General features: G+C 41.9%; 1 protein-coding gene across 3 annotated transcripts in view; it reads left to right on the top strand.

Annotated features, from left to right (window-relative positions):
- GPD2 (glycerol-3-phosphate dehydrogenase 2) overlaps positions 1–24,933 on the top strand; it is a 65,124-nt gene that overhangs the window by 6,084 nt on the left and 34,107 nt on the right. For 2 of the 3 annotated variants that reach the window (XM_030487116.1, XM_030487119.1), the window contains exons 2-6: positions 9,556–9,663; positions 17,941–18,112; positions 21,336–21,460; positions 22,497–22,594; positions 23,651–23,814. In XM_030487116.1, coding sequence (XP_030342976.1) covers positions 9,562–9,663; positions 17,941–18,112; positions 21,336–21,460; positions 22,497–22,594; positions 23,651–23,814 — 661 coding nt within the window. In that variant the 5' untranslated portion in view covers positions 9,556–9,561. Of the gene's footprint in view, positions 1–9,027; positions 9,043–9,555; positions 9,664–17,940; positions 18,113–21,335; positions 21,461–22,496; positions 22,595–23,650; positions 23,815–24,933 lie in introns of those variants that run through there. The other variant, XM_030487117.1, reaches the window with a different exon arrangement.

The raw sequence follows: 24,933 nt of genomic DNA, 5'->3' as shown, positions 1-24,933 counted from the left end.
TCTCTTAATTTAACAGGTTTTGCGTCTCGTACACCATATCTGATGGCAGCATACAGGGCGTCACACACTCCTATTGCTAAGCTCTACAGTTTGTATCCATCTGTCTTGTCACTTTTGCTAAAGTAGACATCTTCTTTGATCTCTACCTCACAATTCTGCATCTGAATTTCCCACCATTCCCCTTCCTTCCCTCTTCCCTGATTCCTCTCATTCTTTCCCCAACTCTGGCTGTGTGCTGCTTAGATCAACTCGATATCTTAATAATTAGAAAGTACTTGAGTGCAGAAATGCCAGCGATTGCAGCGCTTGCTTTTTAGTCACCTGGCCTTGTCGGGTGGGAGTGGGTTACACAACTCAAGATAAGATCCAGCTGATGGTCTTGCAGCTAGCCTGGGTGGGCATTACAGGAAATGAGGAAGGCAAGTCACTCCTAGGATTTATGTCAGCCTAATGAGAACTGTGGGGTGGCAGATGTTTGTTGTGTGAGGCATGATATTCAGAAGCATCTACTGAAGATGGGTGTTGAAATTACTTCTTTAAAAATCAGGACGTAAGTTGCACTTTGCATGCTTTTTGGTTTTTAAATGTGGGGTTGAAAGTGAAGCAGAAGAATCCTGCATTTAGGAAGTGTGTTAGTTCACAAAGTGGAGCCCTTGTCCATGAGGCAGGAGGTCCAAGGTCTCTTAGCTTGTGAGGTTCACCCAGGGACCTCACTGAGGCCGTGTCCTGAGGCTGGGTCACTGCTCACCAGCCTGGACTCTGAAGTGGTAATTTCCTGTGGCAGTGGCTGTTGCTGCTTTACAGCAAAGTCAGCCTGACTCTGAATTGCTGGTTAAGTAGTGCACTGCAGGAGGGAACAGTTCCTACTGTGACGACAGTTTGTGTTAACTTTTTTAACTTTTGGAAACTGAAAGTATAATGTTATCTTGAGAAATCTTTTGTGTAGTTTCCATTTCATGTAGACTAGCTCCTCCCCCCATACCTCCTTGTGTTTCCTTTCAAATTTGAAGCCTATTTTTTCTTATCAGGAATCCTTTAATAGCTAGAAATTTGAGCTAATGTCCCTGTCAATCTTTCTCAGCTGTTTCGATGAGCAATGATCCCTGGGTTGTTATTTAACTCTTTGGGCAGATCGTGCTGTACTCAGTAGCCACTCCTTGCCCTGTTAGCATGCCACTGGCCTGTGCCAGTCAAGGGCTCCCTGCTCCTGCTGGAGCTTGTTCTAGAGCCTCTTGGGGACTCAGCCCACCCTTGAATTGAGGGCTTGGGTCCAAAGGGTGCCATTTATGGCCTGTATCAAAACTAAGGATAAGCTTTAACATGCAGATTTACAGTGTCAGAGGACGCTTACAGCAATAAAGCACTGTACACTGAGCCTTTATAAAGGTGACTCAAAATATTTCTGTTATGGAAAGATCACAGAATGACTTATTTCTGACTGCATCACTTCTTATGCTGTTTGCTCTTATAATTTTCATTAAAATGAAATTCAGTTTCCATCCCAAGCTGTTGATCTCAGCTTAGAAGAGAGTCAAGTTTTATTACCTGGTTGCAAAAGATGAGGGTTTTTTAAGTGTAGGCTCCTCTCTTCCTACATAGCACTCTGTGTACAACCTTTGCCATAACTGTGGACTGCATTCTTTTCCCTTTCATCTTCTGTGCTCTGGTTTATCCTGCTGGTGCCAACAGCAGCTTTTAGCAGTCATTCTGGGACAGAGCTTGAGGAAAAAAACCACAAGTGTATGTTTAGAGAGCCTTTAATTTCTCTTTGAGGTTGTGTACACTAAGGCAATGTTTAAGCCGTCCTCCTGCTTAGAGGAGACTTTGTTGCGTGCTATTTCCCACATGCAATGCAGTTCCTTTCAGAAATAAGCTGGAGCATTTGGGCAGGGAGATCATAGAATGGTTTGGGTTGGAAGGGACCTTAAAGATCTTCTAGTTCCAACCCCCCTGCCATGGGCAGGGACACCTTCCACTAGACCAGGTTGCTCAAAGCCCCGTCCAACCTGGCCTTGAACACTGCCAGGGACAGGACATCGACAACTTCTCTGGGCAGCCCATTCCACTGTCTCATCACCCTCATAGAGAAGAATTTTTTCTTAATGTCTCATTTAAATCTCCCCTCTGACAGCTTAAAGTCATTCACCGTTGTCCTGGCACTACATGCCCTTGTAAATTGTCCCTCCAGATTTCTTGTTGGCCCCTTTAGGTCCTGGAAGCTGCTCTAAGGTCTCCCTGGAGACTTTTCCAGGCTGAATAACCCAACTCTCTGAGCCTGTCTTCATAGGAGAAGCGCTCCAGCGCTCTGATCAGAGCCCCACTGAGGAGTCGGGGCAGAGTTGGCATGGCACATGGTGACATAGCACATCTGTACTGTCTGTCCACTGGCTGTTTGTCTGAGGCACTGCCTGCTTGCAGTACCTGCTAAATGTGGGCTTGCAGGTTCCTAGGATGAAATTGAGATGTTCTAGGTGTAAAAGCACCATCTGTAGATTTGAATGCCTGTCTAGGTTTGTGTTGGAGTGGCTTATGGTAAGCCATATTTTCCTTTCTGCCCCTAAATAAGCTTCTCTTAGTGATGGTGAGCAAGATTTATGTGGCAATTTGAGCAGCTGCTCTCCTGAGAGTGTTGGGTTGGTTTTTTTTGGGGGGGGGTTTGTTTTTTTTTTTTTATGGAGAATAGTGTATAATCTGCCTGTCGGCTCTGAGGAGAGCTAATGACACCTGTACCTGGCTGTTGGGCAAACAGAGGGTAGCCCCTTCCCCAGAGCTGACGGCTGAGGCTGGAAATCCCTCCCATATAGAGGGCACTGAGTCTGACTGTTTCTTTACATTATATATGTTATCTTGCATAATGAAAGTGGCAAACTGTTCTTGGTGGCATGTCTAATGTCATTTTAGTGTGGTTAGGAGAGCTGTATCCACAGTAAGACTGGTGGAAGGTCCTGCTGCAGGAGTGATCCTGACCTCCATTACCTACGTGCATATACTTTCATGCCCTCTGTGGTAGTGTCTGGAGCTTGCTGCTGGTGTTCTTCGAGTTGCTGTAAACAGGTTGTGTTAGTAGAAGGGCTTGTCACATCTCTCTGCATCTTGTCACATCTCTCTGCATCTTGTCACATCTCTCTGCATCTTGTCACATCTCTCTGCATGTGCTGTGAAAAAATGGGACTTACTTGTGGGAGGAAGCTATGGGGCAGTCAGATCAAGTTTTAACAGTATGTGGCAACCACAGCTGTATTCGAAGGATATTAAATTGGGACAGCAGAGGTGAGTGCTACTCAGCTGTCCAGTCTGAGGCCCCTTCAAGGTTGTTGCCTTTGCTGAATCATAGAGTCACAGAATCCCAGGTTGGAAGGGATCTCAGGGATAATCTGGTCCAACCTTTCTAAGCAAAGCATGACGTAGACTAGATGGCCCAGCACTCTGTCTAGCCGAATCTTAAAAGTGTCCGATGCTAAGGAGTCCACCACTTCCTTGTGGAGATTATTCCAATGGCTGATTGTTCTCATGGTGGAAAACTTTCCTCTTGTGTCCAGTTGGAATCTCTCCAGGAGTAACCTGTATTCATTACCCCTGTCTTCTCGATGTGACTCCTTGTAAAAAGGGAGTCTCTGTTTTCTTTGTAGTCACCCTTTAAATACTGGAACTGCTTTTGAAGCATCTTCTGTCCTGCTGTGGTTTCCAGTCTGATATATAGGAATACTCAGGTCTTTCTTGCTTTTTTCCCCTTATCAGTGCATGTTCGTGTCTTGCTGCATGTGAGGAAGCCAGCTCTGGGAGGCAGCGGAAGCAAACGCAGGCAGTGCTGTTTCAGCTCCCCAGACCTGCTTGCTCAGGGTTGAGTGCCTGTACTTCCAGGTGCCAGTGGAGCTACGCAGCCTTCTTCATGTGTTGCGTTGCTTGCACTGGATTCTGTAGGGTAAAGAGTTGCTGGTAGAAATTCGAAGGGGGAAAAGGTTAGTATGCCAGAACACTGTGCTATAATAGACACCGTTCTAAAGATTTTGGATTTCATCCAAAATTTTCCGGAAACCAATTTGGAGTCGAACCTTTGTTTGATTTTGATAATCATTTAACTTCTGAAGACTGACTGTCCTTTATTTATACATAGGAAGGAATATTTATTGCATGCAATTGGCACTGGAGTTTGGGTTCTTAATAGAGGTTTTGTATAGGAAACTGTTAAATTAAAGCTGTTTGTTTGCCTCTCTAGTATTGCGTTTAGCTGGTAACAGATGCCTCAAAGCTTTCTGGATCAAAATGAGCATTGTGGGGCACAGGGGCCTTTGTTGCTTTTGATGTTTGTTTAGATGAATTGTCTTACTAGAAGAACTAGTGTTTAATCTAGCTAATGAATGAGGACCTGTAGCATCCGTAACTAAACCGTTGGCACCTATGAGTACATCAGTAGGGTGGGGGGTTGTGGAAGGTATGTTAGCATGTCAGGGTGCTGGTACCAATGGGAGGCATGGAGAAGATGGCACAGGGAGCAGCTTGAACTGAGGCAGCTGAAAGCAGAGACCTTGGGTCTGCACCAGCGATTTGCAGAGGCCTGTTGGGAGATGGAAACTGAGGAGATGGAGCTCTCTGAACATGAAGAGCAGACATAATATTTGTCATTATCTTATTTCCCAGCACTCGCCCAGTGCAGCTTTTATTCAGTATGTGAGCATACTCTGTTTAAGGGTTGGTTTTTTTTTGGTTTTTTTTTTTTGGTTTTTTTTTGGTTTTTTTTTGGTTTTTTTTGGTTTTTTTTGTTTTTTTTTTTTTAACAGAAAAGCTATCAGAAGAGTAGATATTTCAAACTACTGAAAAATAGCACAAGGCTATCTATGTAACTCAGAATTGTGGTGAGTGCTGAGTTAGTTCTAATTACTTCCACAAGTTTGTGCAGCACTGCTGTACAAACAACTTGGAAATCTACTGTACAACTTTGGGGGGATTTGTGCTTTTTTTCTTCATCTGTGCAATGACATTTCTAGTGTGATTCACAACTTCAGATTTAGGTTGATGCAATAAGGGTTTTTTAACCCATAATTAAAGACATAAAGATAAAATAGCTACATTATTACTTCAGTTTAAAACTTGGGGGGGTTTGGGTGGGGTTTTTTTTGTTTGTGGTTTTTTTTTTTTTTAAGAAGTATTGATATAATGCTTGTTAAGAAGGCCTGGTAGAACATGCACTCCTGAGATCATGACTTCCTTTCTTTAAAAACAAAAATAAATGACTTCCAAAGCTGTCTGGGAAACTGCATATTCAAAGTAAACTGGTGTGGGCAGTGATCACAGAGACATTTAGTCAGTGGTTTGCATACCTTGTGCTGCTCTAATTCATTCCCACTCAACAAAAATGTAATGGGTTAACTTAGGTAGGTAGGTACCTGGTCTTCAACGTGAGGTCTCAGAAAAGACATGAGGAGGCAGCGTGCCAGAAAGAAGGATTAGTGTTGGCTGGGCTTTCAGTCACCCCTGGTTCCCCCGGGATGGAGGGTGCTCAGCACTTGACCAGGAGCCCCTTGGACTGTGCTTTCCATCCCACACAAGCTTCTGAGCTGTGGCACTCAGTTTGTTTGTGACTAATGAACCTTTGAAGAGTTCAGTTGAACGGGGATAAGTACCATCCAGAGGGACCTTGACATGCTTGTGAGGTGGGCCAATGCCAACCTTATGAAGTTTAACCAAGCCAAGTGCAAGGTCCTACACCTGGGTCGGGGCAATCCCAGGCACAGCTACAGGTTGGGTGGAGAAGAGATTCAGAGCAGCCCTGCAGAGAAGGACTTGGGGGTGTTGGTTGACGAGAAGCTTAACATGAGCCGGCAGTGTGCGCTTGCAGCCCAGAAAGCCAACCGTATCCTGGGCTGCATCAAAAGAAGCGTGACCAGCAGGTCGAAGGAGGTGATCCTGCCCCTCTACTCTGCTCTTGTGAGACCTCACTTGGAGTATTGTGTACAGTTCTGGTGTCCTCAACATAAAAAGGACATGGAGCTGTTGGAGCGAGTCCAGAGGAGGGCCACGAGGATGATCAGGGGGCTGGAGCACCTCCCGTATGAAGACAGGCTGAGAGAGTTGGGGCTGTTCAGCCTGGAGAAGAGAAGGCTGTGTGGAGACCTCATAGCAGCCTTCCAGTACCTGAAGGGGGCCTATAAGGGTGCTGGGGAGGGACTCTTCACTAGGGACTGTAGTGGTAGGACAAGAGGTAATGGCTTCAAACTTAAACAGGAAGTTTAGATTGGATATAAGGAAGGAGTTCTTTACAGTGAGGGTGGTGAAGCACTGGAGTGGGTTGCCCAAGGAAGTTGTGAATGTTCCATCCCTGGTGGTGTTCAAGGCCAGGTTGGACAGAGCCTTGGGTGACATAGTTTAGTGTGAGGTGTGCCTGCCCATGGCAGGGGGGTTGGAACTAGATGATCTTAAGCTCCTTTCCAACCATACCTATTCTACGATTCTATGATTCTATAAGTAGGGATTTGTGCTTCAGCCATCACCTTTTCTTACTGAACTTGGCAAACACTGAAAGGATGCACTTCCATTTGTTTTGTTGAAAGCCAATATCTCTGCAGACATGTGAGCCGTCTTGTTGGAAGATGCTAATTTGTTCTTTTTAAACTCCTGTGGATTCTAGAGCATATTGTGTTCCCAGAACAGGCACTTGTAAGTCTTTCATACTCTTGCTTGAAGTGACTCGTTTGCTGATGCGTAAGGTGTGTGAAACTACTTCAAGACTGCCACCAGTTTGCAGTCTGAAAGATGAGTTATTATTCTAGCGACTTGAAGAAGCCTTATGGTAGAAGTGTGTGTAGTACACAGCGTGCTTGGATGACGTGTATGTATCCACCATCACCATATGCTTCATGTGGCTATAGACAGCATGTGAGCTGATGTTGATTGTCTTAGTTCTTTTATTTTGCAGGAGATGATGAGTTTGGTAATGGCAGTGCAAGTTTTCCAGCTGCTGTTTTAATTCTTGTGCAATATTGAATTTCATATTGTGGTATGACTTCATGAGTATCCGCAGGTATTTTCGGATACGTAGAAGTGATAGTACAAAAGGTTGTCTTACTAGATTTAAGGTGGTAAGGTTTAGCTGATGGTTGGGTTTTACTTTTTAATTTTTTTGGGGGAGGGTAAGCCTACAGGACAGGGTCTGATTCTGAGGCACCCTGCTCCTGTGGTAAGACATGTCTCAGATTGCTCAAATGCTGTGGTGCAGGCCTTATGCCAGACTGTCAGGAGAGAGACTCCATAGGCGACAGGCTTGCATCCTGGTGTGCGTGGCTTTCCCATGAGCTGGCTGTGCTGGGCTGCTGGCGGGTACCCCTGTGGGAAGCCTTCCTTGCTGGGCGCTCTCTTTCCTCTTGCAGAGGCAGCCAGTTGGAGCACTGCCACCCTGACAGGGATCCCCACACCCCTGGAGAGAGGTAGCCACGCCACGGTGCCATGCTCCGTTCCGCAGGGAGTGGGAAGGGCAGAGTGGTATCGGCGTGACAGCCGCCCTGGCACCGTGCACTTCTGACAGGGCTGTGTCCTGGTGGCAGCGCCGCTGCTTGCCTTGCTGGCAACGAGGTCACGGACCTTGGACTCACGCTTACCTCCCTGTTTCTGTGGAGGAGCCGCAGCTTGTGAGGCCAGGCCTCCACAGTAACTCCCCTTTCAGAAACTTCCCTTGCTATGAGGGTTTTGTCTGTTGCCTTTCATTTTTATTCCCCACTGTCATGTAAAGGAAAGAGGAAGTTGGTCTTTTTTGAGGGTGAAGTATGAAGTAAATGGAGAATGTGATACTCTATCTACACACAAATGTTATGGTGGGAATCTTCAAAAGCATGCATGCTGCTCTTCAGAAAAACTGTGGGAAGCTCAAAGTCTTGGCCTTCTGTATAATAATCACTTGCATAAAGCACATGCATACGACATCTGTACATCAGATGTTTGTATATAATAATAATGTATGGAATTTCCCTACATGCTGAATGTATTGCACAGGGAATGAAGTTAAGATCTTCGCCATCTTCAAAATGAAGCTTTCTTGTTTGGCTTGTGTCTTAAACATGTTTGGGGTATTTTTTAAGAAAAAAGAAGAGTTATGGTAGCTGGAAGAGCTAATGGGAGAAAAAAGATGAAATGTGTACAAATGTATAGTAACATGCAGTATTTCATATTTACTTGTACTTATGAGGCTAAAGAAATAACTCTTGAATTATAAATAGTGTGCTGCAAATCTTGACAAGAGAGCTGTACACTGCTGAAAGTGATGGTTTACAACCTGGTCTGGTGTGTGTGGGATAGGACAGACAGCAGTCGTGGAGGGAGGGCTGTGAAGCCTTTGGATCAGGAGGTGTGCAGTGAAGCCTTTGGATCAGGAGGTGTGCAGTGAGGCACTGTACTGTGCCGGAGCTGTGCTGGAGCAGGGCAGCAGGCCAGCCTGGGGGACCCAAACGAGGCATGAGACCCCCGCCAGGCTTCAGGTGAGGCTACCGGGACCTACCCCCTGCCCGGCCTGGGATGGGAGCCCCTGCTGCTCCCTGCTCCTGGCCCCAGCTGGTCCTTCTGTGTTGTAAGTCCGCTGGTGTTCCAGCGTTGGCATGGGGCTGTACACTCGCCGCCTTCTGCTTTGAGCCTTAATGGTGATAAATCTCTTGTACATAGACTGCTGGGTGAATGTGGGGCTTGGGCAAAGATGTCTTCATAACTGGAGGGCTTGAAGTGCTGACAGGAGTCCTTCAAACTTGATGTATGTTGTTTCTAATGCGAGGCGAGCTGCCGCAGTCCTGGGAAGATGGATTAGGTTGTGCCTGCTTAAGATTCAGGTCAGTGCCATGCAAATTTTTCATTCAGTATCTGAACAGTGGGTCTTTTAAGAATTTGCCTGACCCACATAGGGCTAGTTTTAAACCCTCTGTAGCTGGATGATAAAGTTCTGTGCTTATTTCAAGCCACTTAATCTTGTCTGCTGTCTCTGCTGCTGCTTCTCACTGAAAGACCAACTTCCTGACTAGCAGCACATTGCTTCTCTGCCATTCCTGCGTAGGACAAGCTTTGCTGGTATACAACGATTACAGGGATGGTAATTCCTGTCTGGAAAGCAAGATGGAGTGCTGTGGGGCAAACGTGATTGTAGAAATAGTTTGATGCAATGGGAGGGTAGCTAAAGGTGGTCTTATCAAGCAGATTGTCTGTTCTGTTGTGGTGAGGATTTGGTGGCCATCTGGCTGATGATGTGGTGTTCTTGTTCTGCTATGCCACAGGATTGTAAGCACTTGTCACATATACAAGTATTTAGAGTTTACATTGTGTGTGTGTGTACATATCTACTTGCATATCTAAATACACTTTTGTCGTTCAGCTTTCACAGCAAATACCAGAGCACTCTGGCTTGCCTCTGTCTAGACTTTGTTTAGAAATTATTAGTATTGCAATGAAAATCACTAATTAATATATTGCTACCCTAAATTTCAATTTGTCACAACATTGTCATTAGTTTCTACAAATGATCTGTGTAGCCTAGATTCTAACATGGCAAAACTGCCTATTAATTTTTATCTTCTTTTCTTACAGTAAAAAATGGCATTTCAGAAGGCTGTGAAAGGAACTGCTCTCATTGGAGGAGGTGCCATAGCAACAGTTTTTGGCCTCTCTCAATTTTCTCAGTATAGAAACAAACACGTAAGTATTAATTATGATTTCTGATAAGATATGAAACTTAAAATCTGTTTGAGCGTATGTTAGGCTTATACAGATAGTTTTGTTTGGAAAGGAATGCCAAGAGGCTCTCAGCTTGATTTGGTGGGTGCTAATCTGGAGGATGGCATTAACGCTATTTCGCTGTTGTAGATCTTTAGCCAGTGGGGAAGTGTGATTGTTGTAAATTGTTTTTAATGTTTAAAAAATTACCTTTGTGTACTACTCGGGATTTTACTTAGTTGCAGGAGGAGTGGAAAATACCCATTGAAGTGTAAGCACGAAGTAGAGTTTGGATAGTATTTTCAAACTTATATTTTTGAAGTGAAACCAACAGCACTACCTCTGTAAATCTCAGCTTCAAACCAGTCATGGTGCAAGCTCTCATTCAGTTCAGAAAGGTGAAGGCTGTTTGAGGGTAGGATCTGTGCCACAGAAGTCAGTGGTGAGGCTCCTGTTGCTTTTGGTGGGCATCAGCTTCTGTCTAGGTGGGCACAACCAGACACTGGTAAGCTCAAAGTACAGATCAGTGCTCTCTTCCAGGTAACTAAGGCACAGGCAGAATAAATTCCCCAAGCAGTGAAGGATGATGTTGGAGACTTACTGTTAAAGTAAAGTAGTGATAGGAGGAAAAGATGCAGTAGAGTCTATTGATTCTTGCTGTCATACAAAACAGACTTCATTGGCGTATCTTCTCCTCGCAGTAAACTCAGAGTCACCATGCCCTTTTAGCTTGCTTCTCAGTGCAGAAGCCAAGGAGAAATGAGTAAAAGGAACACGAGTTGTGAACTGGTTTTAGGTAGAGCTGGTGTGAATTGACAACTAGTCTTTGTCTTAAAGCAAATAAATCCTCCTTGTTTTAACACAGTTGTGCTGTAATTTAGAGTTTTTGTAAAATAACCACATCTGGGCTTAGTAGATGAGTATAAGGGAACATGTCTTCTCTTGTGTTAAATATGGGCTGTGAGGCTGGCGTCTTGCAGTTGGCCGAAAATATTTGCGATCGGTGTTATGTAAAATGGTTGAAGTAGGTGTAGTCAGAGCTCTGGCCTGATTTGCTTCAATCTGGGTTTGGAAAAAGCTGAGGCCCAAGAAATACCTCTTTCTTCCTTTGAGGTGGTATCAGTCTGAGCAGCTAGGTGAGCAGGTGCTCATTTCACATGGCGTTTTCTGCTTCTCACCTTAGAAATGTAATCAGTCAGCTCTTCATCTAGACAAGCTGTTACTCTGTGAATTGCTTTAGTTACCACACATTTACTATAAGTTGCCATTCAAAGTGGGCAAACTGAAGATAGGAGCAGAGGTGGATCTTGATGGTCTAGTTGAAGGTAAAACAGTGGGTAATGAGAAGGAATCTTCACTGAGCTCCATGAAGGTGTGTATTATGTCTGAATAAATGATACTCCAAAGCTTCTGGCTGTTTCTATGGGGAGGAGTAACAGCAGCTGAGGTATTGGTAAAGCAAATGAGGTGAGTCATGTCTGAGGAACCTAGCTGGAAAGTGGATAAGACAGGATCCTTATGGCTTCAGATAGAGTTGCAGAAAATAAAACTTCGCATTTAAAGTGAGCCTTTCATTGGGCTGCCTGTCTTGTGCCTAGCTGATAATACTGCTTCTAACTCTCGCTGGAGTCTTTAGCACAGGATTTTACAGTCTGGCTTCATTACTATCACAAATGGCAGCTTCAAATTTTAGGACTGCTTAATAAGGGGAGTTGGAAAGGAAAAGTGATCTGGATAGCTCACTTGTATATGCAGTACTCCAGAATTCAGGGAATTCCCATTTTTCTAGGGATTGGATGGCCAATATAAATTTCCAGAGATGGGTTAAATCCTGAAGTTTTACAGAAGGGATTTAGTCTCAAAATGAAATAACTGCTTGTCCCCTGATTTGTAAACCTATTGCTTCGGATCAGCCTACAAAGGATCTGAAAATTTTCAGCATATGTGTAAGCAAATGGATCTGTCAAGTGAACAGCATGTTGTTTTCATGTTGTACTAACTTGCACATTTCCCACGTGATATCCCTTAAAGCCGCTGCCTTAAACACCTAATATAGGGCAGCAGGTGGAACATAACTGGAGGGATTGACACAAAGGAGGACAGTCCATTTGTCTTGTTGACATATCTAAGCTGTGGGCATGTCCCCCAGCCCAAGTGTCCTCTTTTTAATAATGCCTGCCAATCAAAGATATGCTAGGGCAAAGATCTTGTCTTCCTTTGCCAGAGGAGGATATTGCCCCAAGATGTGCACTAATTGGCTACACATTGTAGAAAAGCTGTTGTTATTTCAAGAACAGAATCCATCACATAATAACACAGAAATAAAATGCTCAGTTTTTTCACCCACATTCATATTGCTTCACTCAGTGACTGGATGTCTGTGCTGTGGCTAGAGTCTTGGAATTAGCAGCACCTGGTTACGGAATAATGACCTTGGCAGGCTAGTAATCCTGAACACACAGGCTAGTTGATCTGTCTGTCTTTTGTTTTCCATGTTTATTCTGCACGTAGTTGATGTTTCTGTGAAACTTGGCTGTCTAAGGTAACTCCAGGGGAGAAGCTGAAGGATGGTAAAGTTCTGGCTCTGGAGAAAGGGTGAAACATTTGGACTTGTTAGTTGAGTGTACTAGTGAGTGGTTTGCCTACTAAAAGGGATAAGGATTGGTAATTTCCGGTGCTGAAATTTAAATTGCCCTTGCTAGGTTTGAGAGTCAGAACCTGCCTGTGAGGAGAACGGCATAGTTAGCCTCGTCTGTGTGTAAACAGCTGTGAAGCGTTTACACCTTAGAAATAAAACACTCCATAGATTAAGATCTATCCTGGTTTTCAAGACTTTTACCCCAACTTATTTTTCTGCTCACGCACGTGTATGCTGACATTTTGGAGCATGCTTCTGCAACAGCAATTGAAACGATATAACGGGAGAATACATATCTGTGCATGGAGTATGTGGCATACAAGGAGTTTAGTAAATTGCCCTTACCTTGTGCTGGGTTTTTTGAGTTCCTGCTGAGCAAGGGAGGATGGGAACATGTGGCAACATGACAGAACTGTTGCTGAATACATGGCAGAACTGTTGCTGAATTTAATGCGTAAGCTGATAGATGAATATTGCACTTCGGTGTCTTTTATAGTAACCTGATCGCTGGGATATTTACTGAATTAATAAGCTGGGGTAGCTTAATGCTATGTGTAAGGGAATAAGTAGGAGTGACACTTAATTCAAGCAAAACCTCTTTCAATCAACACACAGGAGTGGTTCTTTCATATGGAATAACCATTGCCCTTAAGGAAGCTGGTCAAGCTTTCTGTGCAGCCTTACTGACCTAGGCTGTGGAGGGCAAATGCATAACTCTGACAAGGAGGACTTTTGGTCAGATTAAAAAGAAAAACCCTTTTCCAGAGAAAAGGAGGCAGCTGGGGAACTCTTCACAGCAGGTAGTGCAGAGGTCTGAGGAAACTAGTCCTTCCCAAACTTTTTTTGGGTAAAGCAGAAGTGCTCAATAGACTCAGATCTTTTTCAGTGTTCCCACTGTAAATGGGTTTAATCTTAGACCATACAGAAACTGCTGAAATCCATGTGTGCTACATTGACTACCAGTCATGAGCCCCTGAAGAGAACTGCATCTGAGATGGAGTTGGACCCCTCTGAGACCACATGCTATATACATAACCAATTAATTTGGCCTCAAATATTCAGATACCTGGATGGCGAGTATGACACAGCCAGCCTTTGCTGGCTGTTTCATCAGGGCTTCTAATGTTAATGGTGATGGAGAAATGGAAAGACCAGTTTCTCTTGTTTCCTGGAGGTGCTGACTGCATTGTTGCGTTTTTTCTTTCTGTGCCTTTATTTTAATGCATCAAGCCAAGCGGGCTACTACTTGATGTGGCGCAGGTATTCCTTGATGTGCCAAATCTGAGCTGGAGACCAGGGATTTTTAATGTTATTTTCTTTTTCCACTCCCGTCCCCCTGTAATCATTAAGGGAAAAGCAGTGCTTTGTTTTGGGGGTGTAAGAGACCCCTCTCTCTTCCTAACAAGGGCCACCAGGCAATCCTGCTCTCTTTCTGGTGTGTAAGTGCATTGGTGGTCAATAGGAATTGCTCATCAAGGTGAATCCAATCGAGTATGATAATATGATAATGCATTGGGGCCTGCTTTGGGGGTTTTTAATTACTTTTTTTTATGAATAAGGATGATGAATTTGACTCTTCAAACCTACCTGGAGATTTACATTAGCCAATTAACAAGAATGCTTGCTTATGGATTACTAGATCACTTTATAACTTTATGATTAAATTCAAACTGCCAAACCAAATTTCTTCTCACTAAGAGTGTAATCAAAACCATTCAAGGAACTCTTGCCTGAGAAATTGTAGATATAAACAGCAATTGCTTATTTCAGTAAACATGCTTGTTCACTGCCAAACTAATCACGTTATTGCAGATGGAATCCCTGTATGCAGCTTTTCTTCGCTCTCACATTTAATTGACAGCAAGATGAATCATATCTATATCAATTCCTGGTGCGTTAATCACTTTGCTTGTATTTCAGCACTAATCTCTATCCTCTTGCTATGCGAGTGGCTGGCTGCTTGGGACTCTGGTCTGTGCTTTACTATAAGCCATTTGTTGTAAATAATGTATTTAAAAATCAAAACAAAAATTACAGTCAAAACCAAATGATGCTAGCACTTCTTAAACTCTGAATTTTGTTTTTCTTGTGTTCTCTTACCTTCCTGAAGTTGTACACTTTGAAAATGGTCACTTGTTTTGCAGAAGGCAGCATGTCTGGAAATGTGCGAAACTAATTTTGAAATGGGGAGTTTCACTTTCTTAAAGCTCATGAAAGTTGAGAGTATGTAGCTGATCGGATGTGAAAGGTTTTAGCACTGCTATAGATGAGTAGGCTGGGGAGAGAGCAGAGCAAAAGGCAAAAGTAGCTGGGAAAGTACAGAATTCATTAGTCAGAAGAATAACATGGAAGCTGAATTTCTTGAAGGGCCAAAACTTTGTACCTTCTGTGGTGATCTTTGCTAGGTGCCACATGTTAGTGTAAACCTGTGAGGGGAGGGAAAACTGTAATTGGGAGGCTCATCAAGATTCACCTCTGCTTCGCTTTGACTCAACCTCTCTGCCATCTGTGTGTGTCTTGTAACTTCTTGAACTCCTGGGGCTGGCAGTGCGTCTGTCTCTATATGAGGGTTGTGGTGGGTTTAAACAAGCTTCTAATTAGGAGACCTTTCATTACTAATTTGTAGTCAGGGACTAAGCCTGGTTGAGTGCTTGGTGTGGCTCCTCACGCGCCTGGAGGTGAGCCTGTGCTCAGGCACCTTCTGGGCTGGGCTCCGGGGCTGCTTGGGCTGGAGGGGACCCCAGTGGGACTGAAAGCACCATGACATGGAAAAGTCAGTGGTGGTACTGAGCTTGGGTCATAATTTACCAAACTTTGGTTGTTTTAAATATGAAGTTTTGCTATTTTCTGGGAAGGTATCAATCCTTAATACAAAGTGAAGCACTCTTTCTCTAGTCCAGCTTTTCTATTGATTGAATTGTAACACACATGCAGTGAAAGTGGTTGCTGCTATCTGAAGTAATTTGCATGAGCTACTTATGTTATAGTCAATATAATCCATGATTACAGGATGAACTTGAACATTAATTATCTTATGAGTATGCATTTCCTGTAGACATGGCTACTAGTTATTAGACTTTATTTTCAGTTGTATAGTAGTGATAGTAACATTGAGAAAGAATGTGTTTCAATCATAATACTGCTGAAGAATGAGGAAATAATTTTGAACAAAAATATTTAGGTTGCATGCACCATATAATCTGAACTCAGGCTTCTTGTGTATGGCTGGACTGGCTGTTAATTTACAGTGGACGTGTTGCAAGAGGCGCTTTTACCTTTCCCCTGCAAGGCCTGCTGATAGAGCTCTGTGGCAACCGGTGAATTGGTTGCTAAAGAGGAAGTACACTGCTTGGGTAGCTGCTACCAGGACCTGTTCTGCTGTGAGTGTGAGCAGATGGAGGCAAGCGACTGCATTAGCTTTTGTCAGTTGAGCTGTTTTCATACGGCAGGTGTATATTCCCTCCCCATTGCACATGCCAGGGAAGGTGGCTGGAGTTCCTAAAACCTGGAGGTGGTGAATTATCTTAGCAGAGAGCTTTTCATCACCGCAGTGATCTGGGACTGTCTCTCTGGGAGACACAACATGTGGGCCAAGCAACAGTACAGCACCTAGGCAGTGCCTGCGCAGGTGTGTTTGCAGTATGGGACTGGGCTTAGGGGCTGTTCCATGGCAATTGTAATTCACTGTTAACCGTGTAATAGGCAATAAAGTTATAGAAATAACTGAACAACTTCCCTAAGGAATGCTTGGAAATAAAAACTTAATGGAGAGAGCTTGCATGTTGTAAGCAGTGTATGGAAAGAGATTAGACAAAGAGATGATAGTAAGAAAGTTTTGGATGATAGTAAGAAAGTAGTATTTTGTTTTGTCATTTGAATTTGTATAAGTTTACTCTTTCTTGTCTAGGAGATGTGGACACAAGCTATTTTAAATCAGTTAAGTCTGCCGTTTGTCCTAAAGACTGGATCATTCTCAGACCTTACACTATAGGGTTTAAACAGGTTTTTCTTGTGTTGAAAGTGTATATAATTTTCAGGAAACTCTGAAAACATTGATTCTTAATTTCCCATTTGTTTATTTTGATCCATTCTGAATTGGACAGTTAGTTTTTCCATCCTGGTCTGGGTAGTGTAGGCATTTGTTTCCACATATGTATTTCAAATTGGCAGTGGTTAAAACAGCTCCTTTGGAAGTGCGAGCTACTAATAAAAGCACTCCTCTCAGTCAAACAAAATACAGAGCACCAAGATCTGGTTGTTTATGAAAGAGCTGGCTCAAGTCATGGGGTGTCTGCTGCTGATCTGGGAAGTGCTGCAGGCATTTGGCTTGGTGGCTGGTACCTCGACTACCCTTCTTAGACTGTAAATGTCGGTGCTTTGTCTGCCAGGTGCACTTATGTACAAGTGATTAGTCTGTTGTGGAAAAGATGTGTCCTTTGGGTCTTAAAAAATAGTGATGAGGGAAATTCACTGTCTAGTTTTGTGCAGAATGAGGGGCAGTGTTGAATGAGGGAAACCTTGGGAGGAAAAGAGCTGGAACAGAAAGCAAAGCTAGAGCTGAAAGCAAAGAGCCAGTGAGCATGAGTTTTGCGGTCTTGCACCCTATTTAACTGTCGGAGTAACTCAGATATCTGCCTGCAGCCCATTGTATGTAAAATTAGTGTGATGAATATGAACCTACAGTGATGGTGCTCATAACATAGATTAAGAAATATATGATCATTAATAGAGGCTCAGGATTCTTGTGACTGTAAAGGTTTTCAGAATACACTTTAAATTCATGTTAACAGGAGACAGCCTTTGGAAACTGGTTAAAACCTTAGAATTTAAACCATAGTCCATGTTAGTTGACTGAGCAAGCATGGCACCCTTTCTCACCACCGTCATTAAATGGAGAGCCGCGGTGGCTCCTGGAGTGTCAGGCAGAGGACTAGAGAGATTATCAAAGCCATTCTAGTAAAATCTGAACTCCTCTGAAAACTGCCATGTTATTAAGTTTTGTCACTTTAAAGACATGTTGTATTTTACCATGTTGTAGGACATAAATTGCTTTGCTTAGAAACTTTTCAAAAAGGATATGTAAATAGTGTTTCTTTGGTGTTTCAATAATACTGTATTTCACAATAAACCACATCGTCTCATGAACCTGGTCAAATTTGAGCTTAGATTAATGCCACTGTACAAGTAATCAATTTCAAAATGTAAAATGTACGTTCATCTTTAAGTCCTTTGCTTTGATGGATTTTTTGGGTAGTGAGTTGAGAGCCTAACCATGCGTCTGTTTATTAAACTGCTTCCTGAGCATCCTGTAACATTCAACATAGCAGAAGACAGTTCCTAGAAATAATTAATATAGGTAGTAGCCCTTGACTACAGCTCTGTATTGAAGTAAGCAAGATGAAGTCAACGTGTGCTAACACTGTGTGGGTTTAGTACTGTTTGTTGCTCCACAATGTTTCAATACAATATTATTATTAAATACAGGTAAAGCAACTGGGAATATTTATAACCTTTATGGTTATAGAAAATGCTGTAATTTGGTTCTGTGTGTGTATGTGTGCATGTGTGTGTGTGTATACAGAATAAATACAGATCCTCCTGTGTGGTTTTAATCTTTGCAGGGTACCTTCGTGAATGTTCAGGCTGCAGAAGCTGTGCCTGTTCCAATGAAGAGTCATCTCCCCACAAGAGAGCAACAAATTTTGACACTGCAGACCACAAGTGAATTTGATGTCCTTGTTATAGGTGGAGGAGCAACAGGATGTGGCTGTGCTTTAGATGCAGTCACTAGAGGTAAGGCTTGAAAATGTGGTTGTATTCTTATTCTTGGATTACATGGTTTGAAATAAGTTTATCAGATTGGCTTTTCAGAAGTACTCAGAGATAGAGAAGGTGTACTCTGCATGCCTGGTTATAAACAGTCTTCTCTGCTCAGAAGCTAAAATGAGCAAAATGAAGAAAAAAATAACTGCATTTTGGTTTTTTCATCAGGGTCTTTATTGTCTAGGTGTTTGTATGCAGTTGTCTAACATACTGGGTGCTCTTGGATGGTTTCTGATTCTCTGTTGCTCCTTGTTTAGTTGGTTTATAGTCACATTTCACTTGTTTGTACAAGAAAAAATTTGCAGCAAAGAGAATACAAGACTTGCACGGTGCTTTTAGCAACTGTTTTTAAAGGGCCAAGCATGATTTCTAGATGAGGCAAAGTGGCTCTCCAGCTTGTGTTTCTTACAACATGAGATATCTGCAACTTCTGCTAATGCTTTGTAGCTGCTTAGTACATGGCAGGTTTGGAGAATTCTGTTTGGATTTTTAGTGAAAGATACTAGCACCATTCAGTCTGAAGGTACAGGTGGAATCTGTGCTCCAGTTTCCCGTTTTTGGGGGATTAGCTGTGTTACTGGTACTAGAAGCACCAGAATTGATGTTAACTTTAAATGTAGCCTTAACTTAGGGAAGGCTCAAGATGAAATAAGCTAATGTTTTTTACCTGACTTTTGCAGGAAGATGAAAATGTGTGTGGTGACAGTCAGTTGTTGCAACATCTGCACATCTACTGGGCCCTGTAGCTTGTGCGGTTGGTAGAACATGTGAAAAGCTCTGTTATGGGGTTGAAAAAGCAGGACAGTAATGCCCACTCTGTCTGTGTCATCCACCTCACACAGTAACTTTGAAATTGGCCAGCAGGTTCAATCAGATCTGACAGTTTTCAAAGAGAATAAGTCATTGCACAAGTTTTAGTGAAAAATAGATCTTCAGATACGGAAAGGAGCATGCATGGGTACTGAGGCTGTAGCATCAACTCCTGTTCTACTAAAATGCTGTATTCCCCCAGAGTAACGTATTTTTATCCAAAAAGCTATGTAAAAGATTTTTTTGAGAAAAGCTTGTCTGGGAATGTGCTCTCTTGGTTGTCTTTTCCAATACAATGAGCCAGTGAGAGAGAGAACCAAGTTTCTTTAGTTTCTATCTTTGTAGATCTTGTTTGTGTTTTTTAAACTAAAATTGAAAAACAAAAATACGGTGTAAAATATAGTAGATAGTCATAAAATTCTTCAGGTTTTTTAACCTGTAGATATACCTCAGAAATAAGAGGCAAAATCTAACACCAGGGGTGTTTTGTAGTTTGATTTGGAAAATAGTTGTCCAGAAGGTGTGATCGCTTTGAGATAGGTAAAGGAAGGTCCGCACCATTGGCAGGATAAACAATCAGATTTGAGTTTGTACTTGTTTTTTTTCCTGGTTTTTTTTCCTATATTAAATATAACTTGGGATCTTCTCACTTCTGCCTCAGCTATATTGTGGAAGATGCAGTTGTAAAGCATACAGAAGTTATTATAGTTAATCTATGTTTATCATTTTACCAGATATTCTGATTGTATCAGTAGATTTCTGAAGTGTGAAATATTCCTAGGCATTTGGTTAATGAATTGTGTATTGTTGCTGTTCATTCATGGAACTTGCTCTTTTATTATATTTGCTTCACTTAACAACAAATTTTGCTTTTCATGTGTTTGATATATCTTCACCATATTATTTCTGATTGTATCCATTAATCTTCAGTCACATTTGACAAAAATAAATTACTCTGATCTTTGGAAGTTACCAGTAATAATTAGATTTTTTTTTTTTTTTTTTTAAGGACATAAAAGTTTTGGGCGACTAAAAGATGTTAAAATGTGGGTTCACCAACCAGTAACATGCAGCATCCCTCAAGGAGGGTGAAGGAAAGACCCAGGGGATAACTTCTAGAGCAGATGATGCTCCCCTTCTTGGCTATTTATTGTCTTGTTGTGGCTGTTTGGTAGCAATATCACTGAATTTAATACACTTTTTTTTGCTTGTCTGCTTAACTTGAAAATTCTGCCAGTGATCTGTTAATCATCTCTTTCTTGCCACTCTTCCCTTGACTGAACTTCTATCACATAACCTGATGTCAGTCTCCTTCATGAAGAGGATGCCAGTGCTTACAGTATTGGGGTATATGGTTTCATAGCGATTTCCGTATGAAGTAGCATGCCTTCACCCATGAAAGCTTTTTCCTGGCCTTCAGGGTGACTGGGAACACGACGTGCGCAACAAACATGCCAACAAACATGCCAGCTGCATTCCAAGTGTTTGATGGAATAAACATTATACTGTTTGGTTATGAAGCACTTTGTGTTCTGGATTTGTGCGAGCCATGTGTTGTCCCCTGCTTGTGCTGGTCAAACTGCCAGTGCTGGCTGGTGCCAGGGAATATGCTCACACTGTTTTGAGTAAATGTTTTTCTGAAATACTTGGTGATATCTTGCAACTCATGTTTTGTGTATGTGTGCCCTTTGCATATGTAATGCCTAAAAGGAGGATGTCTGTGCTATATGAGCACTGTAGTATCTGCATAGTAAACTGTAGATGAATTTACTTCCACATTTTGCTACACTTCCTAGGTAAGCTACTATATTTCATATTAAGCCTTATCAAACTGTTTCATGTGTATGGCAGAATTCTATGTATGTGGACATCATGTTCCTCCACTGAGCTTTCCCTGAGTGGTGAGTGTGCCTGTGAGCAGCTCCCCTTTGGTTTTGGGTGCCTTTAGCAGACTATAAGTAAGAAGGCAAGGATGACAGTTGCTGCCTCCCTGGTACAACATTTAAGTTGTTAGTGTGACCGGTTTAGAGCTCTCTGCTGCAAAGAGTTAAAAGTATTAATGAAAATATTCTGTTCCTGCCACGAATATGAACTATAATTTGCTTGAGGGAGCATGGCCCCTATAATGTACTGTAATGCCTTTCTATTGTGAAATATCCAGGTTTTAATGTGCTTCTGTTTAAGTTCTGTTTTGACTTTTCCCTTAGGAAGAAGGCTAAAATTTTTCATTACAATATAGACAGTGCACTACACTTTGAATACAAATTTATCCATGTACAGAGTAATTTTTCTTGTGATTGTCTCTACCCTAGAGAAGTGTCTTTAATGAATTACATACAAATTGTGTAATTTAAGAAGTTAATTTGGTTTTCTGGTAACACAGGACTAAAAACAGCCCTTCTAGAAAGAGATGATTTCTCATCAGGGACCAGCAGCAGGAGTACTAAATTGATCCATGGTGGAGTGAGATATCTTCAGAAGGCCATCATGAAGTTGGATTTCGAGCAGGTAATTGTTTGTGCTGGTTGTTAAGCAAAAATTGCCAGTAGATACTTTCCCTACCCCAATTATATCCAAGTCTCCTTTTTATTTTTTTAATACTTGACTGTTGTATTCTCCAGCCACCGTACATAGAAAGTGTTTTCTCCAGTTGAGCTTTCCAGACTAGGGAAACTGGTGCTGCTACCTTTTGCTAAATTGTTTCATGGACGATCTAATTGCCATAGCTTGTAGACTGTGTATAGTTGGGGAAGGAAGGCAGAGACAGGGCTGGTTTCAGAATAAAAGGAGCATCCTACCTGTCATGATCAGAATTTGGGGGAGTGAGTGGTTGTCCTGTTCATTTTGGAATGGGTAAAGAAAATATGGTAAATGAGTGATTTATTTTGGAATGGGGAAAGAAAATAGGTAAATGAGTGATTATATATAAATGCTTTTATGTATTCTTGTGGAAGCATGATATTCTTGCTTTGATAAATTGATTGATCTTCTCATTGAAACCTCTCTGACCTAAAGTATGTTTTGATGGTTATAATACTGCTACAGAAGTAGTGACTTGTTAGGGAAAAATATATAAAACATGGAGCTACCCAGCTACAGAAATTACCTTGTTTTTGCTGAAGAATAACTTCATATTGATTCATATTGATTGATTTGGAGAAGAACATTTCTACATTTGCAACTCAGCGTTAGTATGGGATTTAACTGTGGGAAGGGCCCAGAATATCTACTTTGGGATGAGTTCTAGCCCACCTTGTGTGCCTCCTGCCCATAGTTAGGAGTAACACGGCTTAATGCGCTTTGTGTTCAGATGAAAAATTATTCAGCTGACTTGCCAAAACACCAAAATGAAACTAGTGAAACTTAATTTTCTGGGAAACGTTTTCGTTAACTTTCAAATTTTTCAGCAAATCTCAGTGTGGTTTTGAAAGAACAGTAAGGATTTTGTGAGTTCTTTGCTTTGATAAACAGTTTCTTATTAAATGTTGCACATGAAAACAAAATTGAGTAACATGGGATTTGCATGTACACTTGTGTTTTTCAGTACAAGATGGTGAAAGAAGCACTTGAGGAGCGTGCAAATCTGCTTGAAATAGCTCCTCACCTATCAGCTCCTTTGCCAATAATGCTACCTGTTTACAAGTAAGCTCTGCTATAATACCACTCCTTTATTGTTGTTTTTCACAAGCAAGCTATTTCCCTGGAGAAGTTTCTGGGTGCCTCTTTCCAAGCATGTCTTTAAACCTGTCATAAGCTTTGTCCTCCAGGAGGTGAGATGTTGCCATATTGTAGAAGCATGAAATTTCCTTATGGAACCAAGCAGCTTTCCCTGCTGCCTAGTAACCCATCTTAGACTTGAGCTGTTTGCTGCATTTCTGCCACCCTGCAGGGAGGGGAGGGGGATTTGTAGGTGGAACAAACTCTCATTCCCAGGATGTTTTTTGCTATTCTTTCTAGTACATCCTTCTCTTCAACACAGGCTATCTTAGTGTTCTTAGTAATGTGTTGTTTAGTTCATGCAGCCACCAGTGCTCAGTGCAGTAATTGTGTGGACTCGCCTTCCACAGCAAATGACAGTTGGGTGTTGAGAGAACAGTTTCCTCCTTCTACAGGAAAGAGGCATTAAGTGATTTGGGTTAGGTTTTCAGATCTGTAAGAACAGTTACTCACTGTAACAGGCTACTTGGAGCAGCAAGTTTTTGCTGAATGATCTTAGTGTATGGCTTTATTCCTGTCTTTGTAGAGGAGCTCATAATAGCTGGAGCTCATGCCAGCCAGCGGTTGGCTGCATTTATTTGGTCCTGTTTGTGCAGGAGGCATTAGCCAAGATGTGCATTTAAGGAAGCCCTTCAGTTTGCACGCACAGCCAAGGTCTTCCCTTGACATATAGCTTTAGTGTCTCACCTTACACTGAAGTACATAAAGCCAGTTTGTGATTATAATTCTAGGATAAATAAAGCCTTGAATCTGCTTGACTAACTACAGAGAATAGATCAGTTGAAACCACTAGCAAACAATACATAAGTTCTTGCATGTTTACATGATACTGCAATACTATGAACTTTTATGATGGTACAAAGCAAAACTAGTGTAATATAACATACTGTGTTACTTAACATGTTCTATATCATAACAACAGTGTGTGCATACCCTTTATTTCACTTCATGGGGAATTTCTTTTGTTGTTGTTTCCTGCAGATGGTGGCAGTTGCCATACTACTGGTTTGGAATAAAATTATATGACCTTGTAGCAGGAAGTCAGTGTCTGAAAAGTAGTTATGTCCTTAGCAAGTCAAGAGCCTTGGAGCATTTCCCAATGCTACGCAAAGATGAGCTTGTTGGAGCTATTGTCTACTATGATGGTATGTTGCCCTTTTGTGCTTTCATTATTACATTGCTCTGTGTTTTGAGGGGGGAGAAACAGAAGTATGCAACTGTAGATCACATACGTTGACTTTTTAAAGGGAAGAACAACTTGAAGGATTCAATGTGCCTCTCATAAGCATTGATTTGGTAGATAAATTGTTTTTTATGTCAGTAACTTACTGGATGTAGGAGAAAATGTATTAGCTTTCTTGGCTGGTAGGTATAGTGATATGCAAAAGTATTCTAGCGTTCTGGTGGTTCCCCACAACTTTGCAGCTGTTCATGATTTTGCTGTACACTTCTCAGATTGTACACTTCTGAGGTATTGTAAGACAAGAAAATGTGATGATTCCTGTAATGTTAAATGTTTTGCTGTAGCACTTCCACTGTGCAAATAACTCCAAACCTGTCAGGAGGATGTGGCTGCTAGTTGTGGTTCTTGGCTGCATCGGATGGAGGATCAATTACTTTTTGTATCACCAGTAGAATTGATTGCTCTGCAAAGGCAGCATTCATTATAATTATAATCAAATACTAGAGATTGTTATAAGACATAAATGTTTTCTGTGAAAACCCTTTTAAATAAAGGGTTATAAATTCATAAGAGGAAAAGTGTCTGCAGCTTGAGTTATTTAATCTATTTTATCTGCTAGTTTTAGGTATGTTTGTATTTAACACACAAATTCAATGTCTGAGTGGAAGAAAATAAAGATGCTTTCTGCAAGTCATTTGGTGTTCATTCAAAATAGAGTGATGATTTAATAGAACTCATTGCAGTCATCTAGGAACAGCAATTTTCATGTTTGAAAGTGTTCATGTTTTCACATTTGGAAAGAGTGTCACTCTTGTTTGTAATGCAAGAATCAGGAAGCCTTTTTGCCTTGTTCTGTGAAGTAAGTCTGGTCATCAGTCCCTGGCATAGCTGTGTGGCAACAGATGCTGCATGGGATCTGCCCAGCAAAGAGTTGAACTCTGTCTCTTCAGACTTCATAGAGACACGAGGCGTTCTGAAACAAAATTGGAGGTTTAACTGGCTTACTTGACAGAAACTTTGCTTCTCTGGAATATTAGCGCTTGTGTTGGTGTAGAGGTGTCTTGAGCTTTATCCAAACTGC

This window comes from Strigops habroptila, chromosome 5 (assembly GCF_004027225.2).
Source record: "Strigops habroptila isolate Jane chromosome 5, bStrHab1.2.pri, whole genome shotgun sequence".
Classification (NCBI taxonomy): Eukaryota; Metazoa; Chordata; class Aves; order Psittaciformes; family Psittacidae; genus Strigops; species Strigops habroptila.
This window is presented reverse-complemented; position numbering and strand designations above follow the sequence as displayed.